The 14930-nt window shown below is 34.8% G+C and overlaps 1 protein-coding gene across 2 annotated transcripts in view; it reads right to left on the minus strand.

Moving 5' to 3' along the window:
- Positions 1-14930, minus strand: part of wnt7bb (wingless-type MMTV integration site family, member 7Bb) — a 33227-nt gene that overhangs the window by 10866 nt on the left and 7431 nt on the right. For both annotated transcript variants that reach the window (XM_081355430.1, XM_081355429.1), the window contains exon 2: positions 9210-9436. In XM_081355430.1, the coding sequence (XP_081211556.1) occupies positions 9210-9436 (227 nt within the window). The remainder of the gene's footprint in view (positions 1-9209; positions 9437-14930) is intronic.

Below are 14930 nucleotides of genomic sequence, written 5' to 3' on the forward strand. Positions count from 1 at the left end.
ACACACACAAGCTCACACACACACACACACACACACACACACACACACACACACACTCACTCACTCACTCACTCACACACACAGACACTCTCACTCACACACACACACAGACTCACACACACACACACACACACACACACACACTCACTCACACACACACACACACACACACACACACACACACACACTCACTCACTCACACACACAGACACTCTCACTCACACACACACACAGACTCACACACACACAGAGACTCACACACACACACACACGGATTCACACACACATACTCTCTCACACAGACTCACACACACGCAGAGACTCACACACACACACACTCACACACACTGATTCACACACACACATACTCTCTCACACAGACTCACAAACACGCAGACTCACACACACACTCACACACATTCACATATTCACTCACACATGGGCTGTTCTGTCTGACACACACCAGCTCAGCAGAATACAGCAGATCTCCTGAACTGATGCTCTAGCTGACGCTTTACACACACAATGATGCCGATCAACGACACATGACTGATCAAGTCCACGAGCGCTGTGTTCCAGCACTGACTGCAGTTCATCCCCGTAGAGCAGATCTTTGATCACTCCTGCTCTATTGTTCAGAGCCGCTCACATCTCTCAGATCTGAGATCAGTGTTCAGGACACATGCAAATCAGGCTCTTTATCTCCACAGTGTCCATGATGAGGGTCAAAGTCTGGCCAATCAGAGACGAGCGATGAGGGTCTGATAGTGCAGGCAGACTTTCATCGGATGTTCCCGAATCCTGTTTCCATGCACACACACACACACACACACACACACACACACACACACACACAGTCGCTGAATCAGCACTGTCCTCTATTCTCAAACACACACACGGCCCTGCACCACTTCAACACACACACTCACAGAAATACATAAATAATAATATATAAAATAACTTATAATATATATATGTTTTTATTATTATATGTTTATGTATACCATGTATATTTTTATTGTAGTTTCTTACATTTTTCTTTCATTTTAATTGATTATATTATAAATGTAAATATTATATATAATATATACATATATACACATATAAATAATCAATTAAATATAAATAAAAATTAAATAAATATTAGACAATATATATATATAGTTTTTATTATTATATATGCTTAAGTATACTATTTATGTTTACTGTTTCTTATAATTATTCTTGAAGTTTTATTAATTATATTATAAATGTAAATATTATTAATATAATATAAATATAATCATAATAATTTAAACATAAAAATGATAATAAAATAACAATACAAGTATAAATATATACATAAAATTATAAATGAAACAATAAATAGTATGCATACAAATTGAATTCATTATATATTATATATGAATAATTATATATATATACACATAAAATAATAATCTCTTGCATCATGGCATGTCTCTGCTTCACTTTCCTGTCATAATAAAGGAAAAATATATATATATCATTTAAAAAGTTATATGTAAAGTTCTATAATATATTAAATATCCATTTGTCGACTATCCATATTCATTTTTCTAAAAAGTTCTGGAGGTAGAATATAGATAACGTATCTCTTCGTTATTTTCCCACTTCTCTTGATCCCTGATGAGAGCGTAATCCCTGACGGCACTGAACACACACACATCTCCACACGGACACACTCATCCTCTACACAGATCCGTCTCTTCCCTGTGTCTTCAGGGTGACTGGACTAATCTACGCTTCATCAGTGACAGCCGGGCGAGAGACAGTCAGTGCTGAGGAATTCTGTAATGCAGGAAAAGCTTCGGCTCTCAACATGTTCCAGGATTCACTGCAAGCTCGTGATTCCGAGCAGTTCCTGACAGTGAATTCCATGTAAGTCGTTCAGGCGTTGGATTTCATGCTTAAACGCTTGTGCTTGAGATTTCCTTCTGATAACTGCGAATACTTCCTTCTTCTCGTTCTGCTACACCGGGAAAAATGCTGTGAATTTCACAATTAATTACTAATAAATTACAAACACACTGACTGAAGATGACTGAAATAGTATTTTCTTGTAATACTCCAATAATCTTTTACAGTGTGCATATCATGACATTATATATATATATATAAAATATTTTTTATAATAATATATATATAATATATAATAATATATAATAATGTAATAATATATAATATATTTTTTTTTTATTATATCAAATATGATAAAAAGTATATAATAATTTAATAATATATATACATATATATATAATAGTAGCCTATACAAATGTAAAAAAAATACTAAATTATAATGAAAAGATTTTTTTATAAATATAAGAATTAATTTAAAAGTATTTAAAAAATTATTGTATTAAAATGATAAGAATTCATTTTTAAATAGTGTACATAAAGTTTTCCCCAGTTAAAACATTAATTAATTAATAAGAATTATTATAATAATAATAATAATAATAATAAATAAATTAATTATTATATTAAAATTATAAAAATTAATATACTAATTATGTATACTATACATAATAAATAAATATTACCCCCTTAAAAATTATTATATATTTTAATATATAATTACAAATATTTATATATATATATATATATATATATATATATACCCCTTTATATATATATATATATATATATATATATATATACATACATACATACATACACACATATATACATATATATATATTTTTTTATATATATATATATATATATATATATATATACCACTTATATAAATATTCAAATATATCTGCAAATTCTAGGATGCAACAGCGACTCAATGTCTACATTATATTTTGTGAAGAGGATCAAATGCTGTTGCATGAAATCAAAATGCATTCTTCAGAATATTGCGTTTGATGAACTCCGTTTGATTTTGCTTTTCCGTGTAAAAGTGTATTGTGTTCGGCTTCGCTGGAGAGTAATTTGCGATTTTGTTCAGCGGCTCGAGCGTTCCAGGAGGCTCTGATTTCACCACAAATGAAGAGAGAGAACAACTCGTTTCATTCACTGGCGATCGATGCAAAGAACAACAACATCCACAAGCGTTTCTCTTCTCCACTCGATGAACGAGGGATTCATGCAGGATCTCAGTCATTCCCTCATTATGAGTTTACTTTGGAAACACTCACAAAACAACTTTGATTTCTTTTTCTGTGGTCTGAAACTCAATACTGAAATTAAAGAAGGCCTAAAAATTTTTTAGACGAAGCTTTAGTAACATAATTGCATAATTGTAACACATGAGACAGAGACGGATCACTATATAATACACTATATAATCAAAAATTATTTTGTTCTCATAAAATATATATTTCTCATAAAATGATCTGAACTGGCTCTTTAATCAAATAATAATTTCTAATTTTGAAAATTGACTAATTTCAATTATAATAATGATAAAAAATTATAATAATTTAAATAAATACACATAATTACATAATTAAATGAATATATATTCATTTATATAATAATATGTATAGTTAAAAATAAGATATAAAATTCCTCTCCTTTCACGTCCTGTGAAGGAATAAAGGAAAAGGATCAATAAATAATAACTATATCAAATTATTTGAGCTGCTCTCTATAGCTCTAGACTCTTAATTGATTTATTTATTTATTTATTTATTTCAATTTTAATTTAATTTGTATTTTTTTTTTCATAAAATAAATTAAAATTGATTAAACAAAAATTGCTCAAATCAAATAATATGAATAAAAAATATACATATATATATATATATATATTAATTTAAATGGATTAAATAAAAAATATAAGAATTCAAAGTATAAAAACATAAAATTAGTATAAAAATACATAATTACAATTAAATGAATATATATATATATATATATATATATATATATATATTAATTTGTATAATAATATGTATAGTTAAAAATAATTTATAAAATGCCTCTCCAATCAATTTTCTCTCAAATTTTTATCATAATAAAGGAAAAAGCTAGAATATATTTGATGTAACTATAGTTCAATATCTCAATATCAACAAAAAAATGTCCATTTGATGCGAATGATTGACTGTTGTTACAGCATCATCTGGGACAGCATTAATACGTCAATGAAAGAGCAGCTTCTGAGTGATAAAGACGGCTGTCGGTTCAGTCTCGAGTGTGTGTGAACCGTCTGACGCTGTATTCATCTTCTCCTGGGCTTTTAGGAGTGTGTTTGGGGAATGATTGTGAAGTCTTCATGAGTTCAGAGGCTCACCTGTCGAGAGCAAAGACGAGGGAGAGCACGAGAGTCGAACTCTGATCATATTTCTCTGAAACTGTCCACAAACTCCTTTCACACGAACGCCATCAATCACCTGGATCACACACACACACCAGGAGAGGAAGAGGTGTGTGTGTGTGTGTGTGTGTGTGTGTGTGTGTGTGTGTGTGTGTGTGTGTGTGTGTGTGTGTGTGTGTGTGTGTGTGTGTGTGTGTGTGTGTGTGAGAGAGAGAGAGAGAGAGCGCTTCATTCTGTCAGCACCTTCACACACAGTGAACACACACACACACACACACACACACACACACACACACACACACACACACACACACACACACACACACACAGTGTGTACACACACACTTACACACTGTATACACACACTTAACAGCCACTTAATCCCACTAAAACTGATATTATCAGTTTTTTTTAGAAACACTTTTGTGATCTTAGATTATATACACAATCAGCTTCATGAGACAATTAAAGAAATGTTTTTTGCAAAATAAATTAACATTCTCTACAAGACTTTAAATAGAGTTTAACGTTATTTAGGTTGCTAATGACACAGTCTAATAAAAACAAAAAAGCAAATAATGGCAAAAATAATAAATTTTTAATAAAGAAAATAATATATATATACATTATTGTTATTAATTTAGAAATTATAATATAATGTTTTATTAATATTATTTATATATATAATTTTTTTTTATATTTACATTTTTATTTATTATTATATATTCATTATATAAGTATACTTTGATACTTTTTGTATTGAATGAATATATTTATAATATAAAAATTCATTAAAAATAGTTATAAATATATACATATATAATGCATGTTTTATAAATAAATTATATTATATAATAAATAACATCATTATAATATATCTTATAATGAATAAAATAGCATATAAATGTTTAAACATTTTTTATATAGCATTACTATAGAATTTGTTTAGAGAATTTATAAATTATTATTATCAATACAGTATATAATTATAAAAAAATCTTGATATTTTTGTATTAAATGTAATGTACTTATAAAGACTAATAATATATAATAATAATATATTATAAAAATAACTATAATACAATAAAAAAAATTCTAAAATATATACCACGGTGTATAGATTGTGTGATAGTGTGTTAGGTTGTCTTCTCTATGATGCAGTGCTTCAGTCATTTGGATTATAAAGCTTCGAATATTTATTCACAGACCATTTCTGAAACTGAGGATCCAACTCTTGGCCCTTTTCTTTCGCCTGAAACCGAATCCTTCCTCGAGTCAATTCTTCAGGCGCTCAGAAACTCTCAATAACCCAGCTATTAATGTGCGCCGCAGAGAACAGCCAAAACTGACCGGAGAGAGAGAGAGAGAGAGAGAAAGAAAGAGAATTAACTCTGCGGTCTGTTGATCATCATCTCTTCGAAACAACAGGAATCTAGCGAGCTCCTTACGAGCAGGAACAATTTAGTGGTTACAATCTGGAGGATTTACAATTAGAAAAAATCCCTGAGTCTCCGCGCATGAGGCGTTTCATGCCGTCTATTATGAGTGGATTGAGATATTCCTGGAATCGCTGCAGCTTCTAAAGAGCAACTAAAACATCGGTTTTAACGTCATTTACCAATGAACTCAAGTACAAATCAACTCTCAAAAGGCTTTTAACTGCAAAAACGCTCCACGTCGCAACACGCATTAACCGTTCTAGAGCAACTGTGAACGTCACAACACAAGCTAGCTGTTTTGGCAACACAAATGGACGCTTTACAGGCTTCACGGACAGAAACACATGTTTGTTTTGCAGGGAATGAGACAGTGAATGTGTTTCAGATCTGCAGTTACTACGTCAAAGTGACATGTTCACTTATCGTCGTGCCGAAACGGAAAAGGAGCCACATATGCATGACATTACTAATGCCTCCATTAGTTCAGAGGTGAACTCTACACTCTTGAAATAGGCTTTAAGAGTTTATTGTCCTTTTGCATAATCAATCAAGCATAAAAAGTCGATGAAATAAATACAGAGACATGCAAAACATTAATACATGCACCAACAAGCGTAAAGTCAACAACTGCACACCTTCAAGTGAAACAGGATAATCAATGAAAAACAGAAAACAAATGTAGGATGGGACTTGATTTAAAGGGGTGGTTGAGTATGATTTGACTTTTCTGACTTTAGTTAGTGTGTAATGTTGCTGTTTGAGCATAGACAACATCTGCAAAGTTACAACGCTCAAAGTTCAAAGCAAAGGGAGATATTTGCTTTTACAGAAATCACTTTTTAAGGACTACAACAAACGGCTGGTAGAGACTACACCACATTCCTCCAGGGTTAGTGACATCACTAACCCTAAAATCTACATAAACCCCGCCCCCGGAACACGATTTATAGATTATGCTAATCAAAGACTAGAAGATAACTACACATGAGCTACATAAACTCATCAACTAACCATTCAGAAATGTCCTGTTGTTTCTGACTCTGTCTTCTGAATCATTGTCTGACTCTGGTTTGAACATAAAAGGCTAAAAGTTTTTGAAATTTTCAGTGCATGTGTGTGTGAGGTAAAAGGACACAAGCTGTTGAAGCTCCGCCCACTGTGCCGGGAGCAGCAGCTCATTTGCATTTAAAGGAACAGACACAAAACAGTGCGTTTTTGCTCACCCTTAAAAAGTGACAATTTTAACATCTTTATAAAAATATCTGTGGGGTATTTTCAGCTAAAACTTCACACACACACTCTGGGGACATCAGAGACTTATTTTACATCTTGTGAAAAGGGCATTATACCACCGCTTTAAACAATCAAAAATGGATTGGACTGTGAAAAGTGGGTGTGGCGTCAATGATGTCATGGTGGTTGGAGGGGAGGAGTTTAAAGTCGGAGGGATTCATAATGTCAGTTGGAAAAAAAACAATACATTTTTGTTTGCACTGAAGAATTCTATACAAAAAAGAGTCTTAAAAATAGACACCATGTTGTACTTTACATTTGATGGATAAAATAACTTAGTACCAATTTTCACATTTCAAGAAATTTAGGTTTTACAGAAAAAAAAGACATTTCAAAAGATTGGTGATACTGAGCGCCACTCAGGAAAAAACTATCGATCTTAAGTTAGCCCTACTTAATATTTTTTGCATCACCAAGAAACACTTTTCAGTCAGTATAACTTACAACCAAAAAAAAAAAAAAAAAAGCTAGGGGAAATTATTATTAAAAGTTTGTTTTGTTGTGCAGGCTTAAAAATATGGATTCAGAAGAACGAAACCAGCATAATCTACCGTTTTACTACATGCAAAAGCTGCTTAGACTACAGGACTCCAATAAAAGCTGTTTATAAATGAGATTTCCATCAGTTGTTTTTTTGGACGAGAGTAAACAAGCCCTTCAAGCAAAGTTCAAAGATTCACCACAGAAGTGTAAAATTTCAAAGGAACTGCGATGCGTTTTGTGGGGTTGAAGTGATGGAAGTTTACTGAGCGTTTTGGTGTGAAGTCACAGTCCGACCGCAGTTAAACAGCGACAAAACGCTTTCAAATGAGGGGAAATGTATAAACGACGAGTGTAAAAGAGCAAAGTGCCCTGCAACCCACTCAGGAATGCCTCTTCACACAAAAGCCATGAAAATGCAAATGTTTGCCAGGTTTGTAGCTCATTTCGCCTGTATAAACACAACGGGGAGAGAGATCGCGTGAAAAAAAAGAGACATGGCAAGGTCTTCAATGGTCAATGCATTCACAATATAAGTTATGCTGGCGTTTTCTAAAGTATAAAACTCATTCTGCAGTGTTTGGTTGAATATCATCCAGGTTTATGGTGCACAAAATTCTGTACCAACTGCATACTATATATAGCAGAAGTAGTTCAAATCAAATTTTCATGCAGTAACCCGTAGCTGATAGCATCTTTTTAACCTAGTGTATATGTGTACGGTCAATGTGTAATCAAATGAACAGAATGAATCAGCACTATATTAATCACAGCAACACAAACATGCTTTCGCAAGCCTTTGAGGCTCAAGTGTGTGCATGCAAACCATGTTGGGTTCGCCCACAGCACAAAGACACACTCCTTTCATATCAGCACATTTGCCCGTTTCTGAGTTCAGAGTTTTTGTAAAACACTGAATCCTGTGTAACCAAAGCAGCATTTGTAGACGCTTATCTTCACAACACTAGTTCAGCACAAAACACGCTTGCATCATTGCAACAGGCATCCCAAAAAATCTTGAACAACATCCACATCTACATCTAAAGCATCACAGAAATGACATTTACCTGATAATGTTCATCCCATTAGTCACATTCAGCCCTGCTCAAAATCAAAGAAATGTTTCGCATAAAGTCTCCCTGTAGTCGATCATTTTATCCCTTAAGACTCATCTTTGATCACCAAAATGTCATTTAATTGAAAATTTAAATTTCTTCATGCCTTAAAATTCATCAACTAACCATTCAGAAACGTCCTGTTGCTTCTACATGTTGTCACTTCTTCTTGAGTCTCTCCATCATTGTCTGACTCTGGTTTGAACATTAAAGGCTAAAAGTGTTTGAAATTTTCAGTGCATGTGTGTGTGAGGTAAAAGGACACAAGCTGTTGTAGCTCCGCCCCCTGCGCCGGGAGCAGCAGCTCATTTGCATTTAAAGGAGCAGACACAAAACGGTGCGTTTTTGCTCACCCTCAAAAAGTGACAACTTTAACATGCTATATAAAAATATCTGTGGGGTATTTTGAGCTAAAACTTCACATACACACTCTGGGGACATTATTATACATCTTGTGAAAAGGGCATTAACCACCCGTTTTAAAAGAGAGCCGAATGTACTGTTATTGAACAAAATATTGTTTGAATGCAGATCTTAGTCCACACCACCCCGAAAACAAACCCTTCGTGACAAAGACCTTCGACGACCACTGACCTACTCGCAGCTCCTGCCCGAAGACCGTGCGTTCGCCCAGCGCCGAGCAGTTCCAGCGCCCGTAGCGAAACTGGTACTGGCACTCGTTGATGCCCAGCTGTGCCCCTTCTCCGATCACGATGATGGCGTCGGGCCGGCTCTGACAGATGGCACGCTGGCGGGGCGCGAGACCCGGGATTTTATTACAGATGATGTTCGCACCAAGAGCCACCACAGAAGAAAGAGCCCTGTGGGACAGAAGAGACAAAACCAAAGAGTAAAGAAAGGGGATGGACAATAATGAGATATTGCATCACAGTGGCTACGTTTACATGCACAACTTTAATTTCAATCGGACTCAATTCAATATTCAATAGTGTTTACATGAACGCTAAACGTGATCGGTTTGATGTGCACATTTATATGTCAGAAGCTTCAAATCAGAATTGATTTTTTTGACATGCGCACACTAAGTAATATACAGTTTCTCCTACATTGGTTCTTTATTTGTTTTAAACAGCAAGTCATATTTATCGATTTCTGGTCATAATTTGGAGTAAATAATAATAATAAATAATAATAATACTTTTTAAATGAGCATATGAACCGTTGTGTCGTGCTGCTTATATTTATCACACAGTAAAAATGCCCAAAACCAGTCGTCTGTGGATGAGAATCCGAAACAAGTTTCAGTCCAACTGGAATTTAATTCGGATCGAGCTCAAATGGATCAATTAAAGTGTTTACATGAAGGCTTTTCAGTCCAACTGAGCCGTCAATCCGATTACTAACGGATTATTTGGTTGCATGTAAACTTAACCAGTGTTGAAGGTTGGTTAAAGTCACCATGAAATCAAATTTTACATTTCTTACTTTATTATGGAATATTGCAGTGTTTATTATAAATGATTTATCCGTGCACCTCATTATTGTTTTTAAATTCATGTGCCTCGTAATCAGCAACATCTCTTCTCTTCTCTGATGACGTGTTGTCCTATTCTGCTCTACAGTTTCGTTTTGGATCATTCTATTCTGATACAACCTGTCACTCACATGAGATCCACCAATAGCAAACCACAACCATCCAATCAAATCCCAATGATAAAATCAAGCCCCGCCGGCCCGCCCTAAATTTGTTCTAGTTCCAGAAGCCGTTTCACTCGGATATACGTCACAAGAGGGAAGAAAAGACCAGCGAAACTTCTATTTCATGCCGACTTTAAGAATTAAAAACAGTTATTAAAGATCTGACCACAACAAAGCATAGAATATATTAGAATATCATAGAATAACACATAACCGCTCACTCGAGGAGAACAATAATTAATGAAATAGACATTAAAAAAACATAAATGAACAGTAATGAATAAAATAGAACTGAATAGACCAAAACATAACTGAAGATAACATAGAATAGAAGCGAGTACAATATAATTGATCAAAATAGAATAGAACAGAACAGAAGTGATTAGGCCAATGAAAAACTTTAATATAGAATAGAATCAACAGGACAGAATAGAATAGACCAAGACTTAACCGTATAGCAAAATAGGACAAAAACAAATATAATAGAAAACAAAAACATAACTGAATGTGAATGAATAGAATTGAAATAACCAGAACAGCATTAATGGACGTTACAGAATAAAAGTGAGCTGAATGTAATTGAACAAAACAGAATAGAATTGAACAGAAGTGAATAGACAAAAGCATAACTGTAATATAGAACAGAATTAGAATAGAATAGACCAAGACAACTAGCGCAGAATAGGACAAAAACAAATAGAATAGAAAAAAACAACTTAACATGACTGAATAAAATACAATAGAACTGAATAGACCAGAACAGCAATAACTGAACATGACATTTAATTAAAGTGAGTAGAATGTAACTGAACAAAACCGAATAGAATTGAACAGAAGTGATTAGGCCAACGACAAACTTTAAAATAGAATAGAATCAACATGACATAACAGAATAGACCAAGACATAAACTTATAGCAAAATATAACAAAAACAAACAGAAAATAAAATAAATCATAACTCAATGTGAATAAATAAAATAGAATTGAATAGACCAGAATAGCCTAATTTAACAGCAGAATGTCATTTAACAAAACAGAATAGAATTGAACAGAAGTATGCAAAAGCATAACTGTTACATATAGAATCAGAAAATAATAGACCAAGGCAATTGTAGAGTAGAATTGGACAATAACAAATAGAATAGAAAAAACAACTGAACGTGAATGAATAAAATACAATAGAACTGAATAGACCAGAGCAGCATAAGTGAACATGACAGAATAAAAGTGAGATGAATGTAATTGAACAAAACAGAATAGAATTGAACAGAAGTGAATAGGCAAAAGCATAACTGTAATATAGAATAGAACCAGAATAGAATAGACCAAGTCATAAAGACAGACCAAAAATAGGATGAAAACAATAAGAGTAGACGAAGAGAAACACTGCTGAATGTGAACGTATAAAAATACAATAGAACTGAATAGACTAGAACAGCATAAATGAACATGATGGAATAAAAGTGAGCAGAATGTAAGAATAGAGTTGAACAGAAGTGAACAGTAATTTAGAATATAATCAGAATAGAATAATCCAAAACATAACTGTAGAGCAGAATAGGACAAAAACAAATAGAATAGAAATGAAAAACATAACTGTATCAAATAGAAATCAAATAGAATTAAACATACCAGAACACGACATGATAGAATAAAACTGAAGAGAATATAATCGAACAAAACAGAACCCCACAACTGAACATGATAGAGTAGAATTAGAGCAATAAAACAGAACAGGATAAAACATAACTGAATAGAACAGAAAAGAACAGAACTGAAATACTACATACAGTACAGAACAGAATAGAACAATGTGTTACTGGTTATAAAGATCAGATTTTTCATGCCCCTTTTTTCGATTCTCGTCATATTTTCATGCAACTGTGACCACACAAAGTGGGTCGTGTTCCAAACGCACACATCTCTGTCATCACGGGGCTTTTGGTGTTGATACAGCCCTCGACAGCGCTCTTAAAATGCACGCCGAGTATTTTCTCCACTCTGTTTGCATGAGCTAAACTCTGTTTACGAGCATTGAACCCGTTCAGATATGTGCCTTTCAAACATGTCAGAGACGAGGGCTGTAAAAACTCATGCAAAAACGCATGCCAACTTTGAAGAATGACGTCAGCGGCCGCGAGGACTCCACCGCAAGCGAGGCGAGTTGCAACAAGCAATGCGTGTGTCAGCAAAAAAAAAAGGCACGCAGGAGTGGACGGGTCGGGAGAATAGCTGCGACTTATGGATTCCACGTCAAAATAGATCAAACAGTGCGGAACAAAGACCAGGAATGTTCATTGGAAATCGGATACGGCTGGTTTGATTCTTTTCTGGTTTTGTGTTTCCATGTCCACAAAGGCTTAAGAATTACTCTTAAATACAAAAGCACATGTGTGATGAAGTCGAGGGTCTGTGTTTAAGAAACATCTCCTGTTTCTGCATATAATGTAGTTGCGAGGGGCGAGCAGCTAAAAGTGTGTGTTTATTTAAACCCTTCTGCGAACACAAACTAACACTTAACCACACGTTAATATAGCGCCTCCAAAGCCTTCCAAACCCGGGCATTAAGTGAGCCGCTATGAGGAATATGAAGATTTGCTGCCAAATCTATAGATCTGTTCCAAACCTAGTGAGCTTCAAACCTAGAGAGCATCATAGGCACGTTCAGAAAGTACTAACGTACCTGATATAGGCCAAATTTTAAAGGATGAATCCCGTTTATCCTTTGTAATCCCAGGATGCAATGCAAAATGCTTCTAAATGGCAGACAAAGTGAGATACATATTGATTGTAAATATGGTTACAATAACTGATCAAAAGTGACATTTATAATGTTACAATATATTCTGTTGAGGACAGGTTTGAAGCAGCACGACTGTTTTCAACATTGATAATAATCATATGTTTCTTGAGCAGCAAATCATCATATTAGAATGATTGAAGGATCATGTGACACTGAAGACTGGAGTAATGATGCTGAACATTCAGCTTTGATCACAGAAATAAGTTACACTTTACTATATATTCACATAGAAAACACTTATTTTAAATTGTCATAATATTTAACCAATTTGAATGTATTTTCAATTAAATAAATACAGCCTTGGTGAGCAGAGGAGACTTATTTCAAAAACATACAAAAAATATCCTTAAATAAAAAAATAATTTCCCCCAATTAGCACTAATGCCAAACTCTTGTTGAAATCAAATTGGGAGTCAAATCTCTCATATGCTTCACTAATTGTGTGACGTCCACATTTGCGTTCAAATCAGTCACTTGGTTTCGTTTTGTTTAAGATGCTACCCAAAGTATACAAAACAGCTCACAAGGGTTTTAAACGTGCTGCAACTGCATAACAACACCCTGGCAACCACATAACAAACAAAACACTCAAAACACTTTAGCAACAGCATAACAACACCCTGGCAACCACATAACGAGCTTCAAAACACTCAAAACACCTTAGCAACTGCATAACAACATTAGCAACTGCATAACAACACCCTGACAACCCCACCATAGCAACTGCATATCAACACCCTGGCAACCACATAACGAGCTACAAAACACTCAAAACACCGTAGCAACTGCATAACACCCTGGAAACCACATAACGAGCTACAAAACACTCAAACACTCAAAACACCATAGCAACTGCAAAAAAAAACACCCTGGAAACCACATAACGAGCTACAAAACACTCAAAACACTGTAGCTAGGAATTGCATAACAACACCCTGGCAACCACATAACGAGCTACAAAACACTCAAAACACCGTAGCAACTGCATAACACCCTGGAAACCACATAACGAGCTACAAAACATTGTAGCAACTGCGTAACAACATAAGAAACCGCATAACACCCTGGCAACCACACCGTGGCAACTGCATAACAACACCCTGGCGACCACATAACGAGCTACAAAACACTCAAAACACTGTAGCTAGCAACTGCATAACAACACCCTGGCAACCACATAATGAGCTACAAAACACTCAAAACACCGTAGCAACTGCATAACAACACCCTGGAAACCACATAATGAGCTACAAAACACTCAAAACACCGTAGCAACTGCATAACAACACCCTGGCAACCACATAATGAGCTACAAAACACTCAAAACACCGTAGCAACTGCATAACACCCTGGAAACCACATAACGAGCTACAAAACACTCAAAACACTGTAGCATCTGCATAACAACACCCTGGCAACCACACAACAAGCTACAAAACACCTTGGCAACCACACAACAAGCTACAAAACACTCAAAACACCATAGCAACTGCATAACACCCTGGAAACCACATAACGAGCTACAAAACACTAAAGCAACTGCATAACAACATAAGAAACCGCATAACACCCTGGCAACCACACTGTGGCAACTGCATAACAACACCCTGGCGACCACATAACGAGCTACAAAACACTCAAAACACTGTAGCATCTGCATAACAACACCCTGGCAACCACACAACAAGCTACAAAACACCTTGGCAACCACACAACAAGCTACAAAACACTCGAAACACCGTAGCAACTGCATAACACCCTGGAAACCACATAACGAGCTACAAAACACTAAAGCAACTGCATAACAACATAAGAAACCGCATAACACCCTGGCAACCACACTGTGGCAACTG

The sequence above is a fragment of the Scardinius erythrophthalmus genome, assembly GCF_964197995.2.
Source record: "Scardinius erythrophthalmus genome assembly, chromosome: 24".
In the NCBI taxonomy this organism is placed as follows: Eukaryota; Metazoa; Chordata; class Actinopteri; order Cypriniformes; family Leuciscidae; genus Scardinius; species Scardinius erythrophthalmus.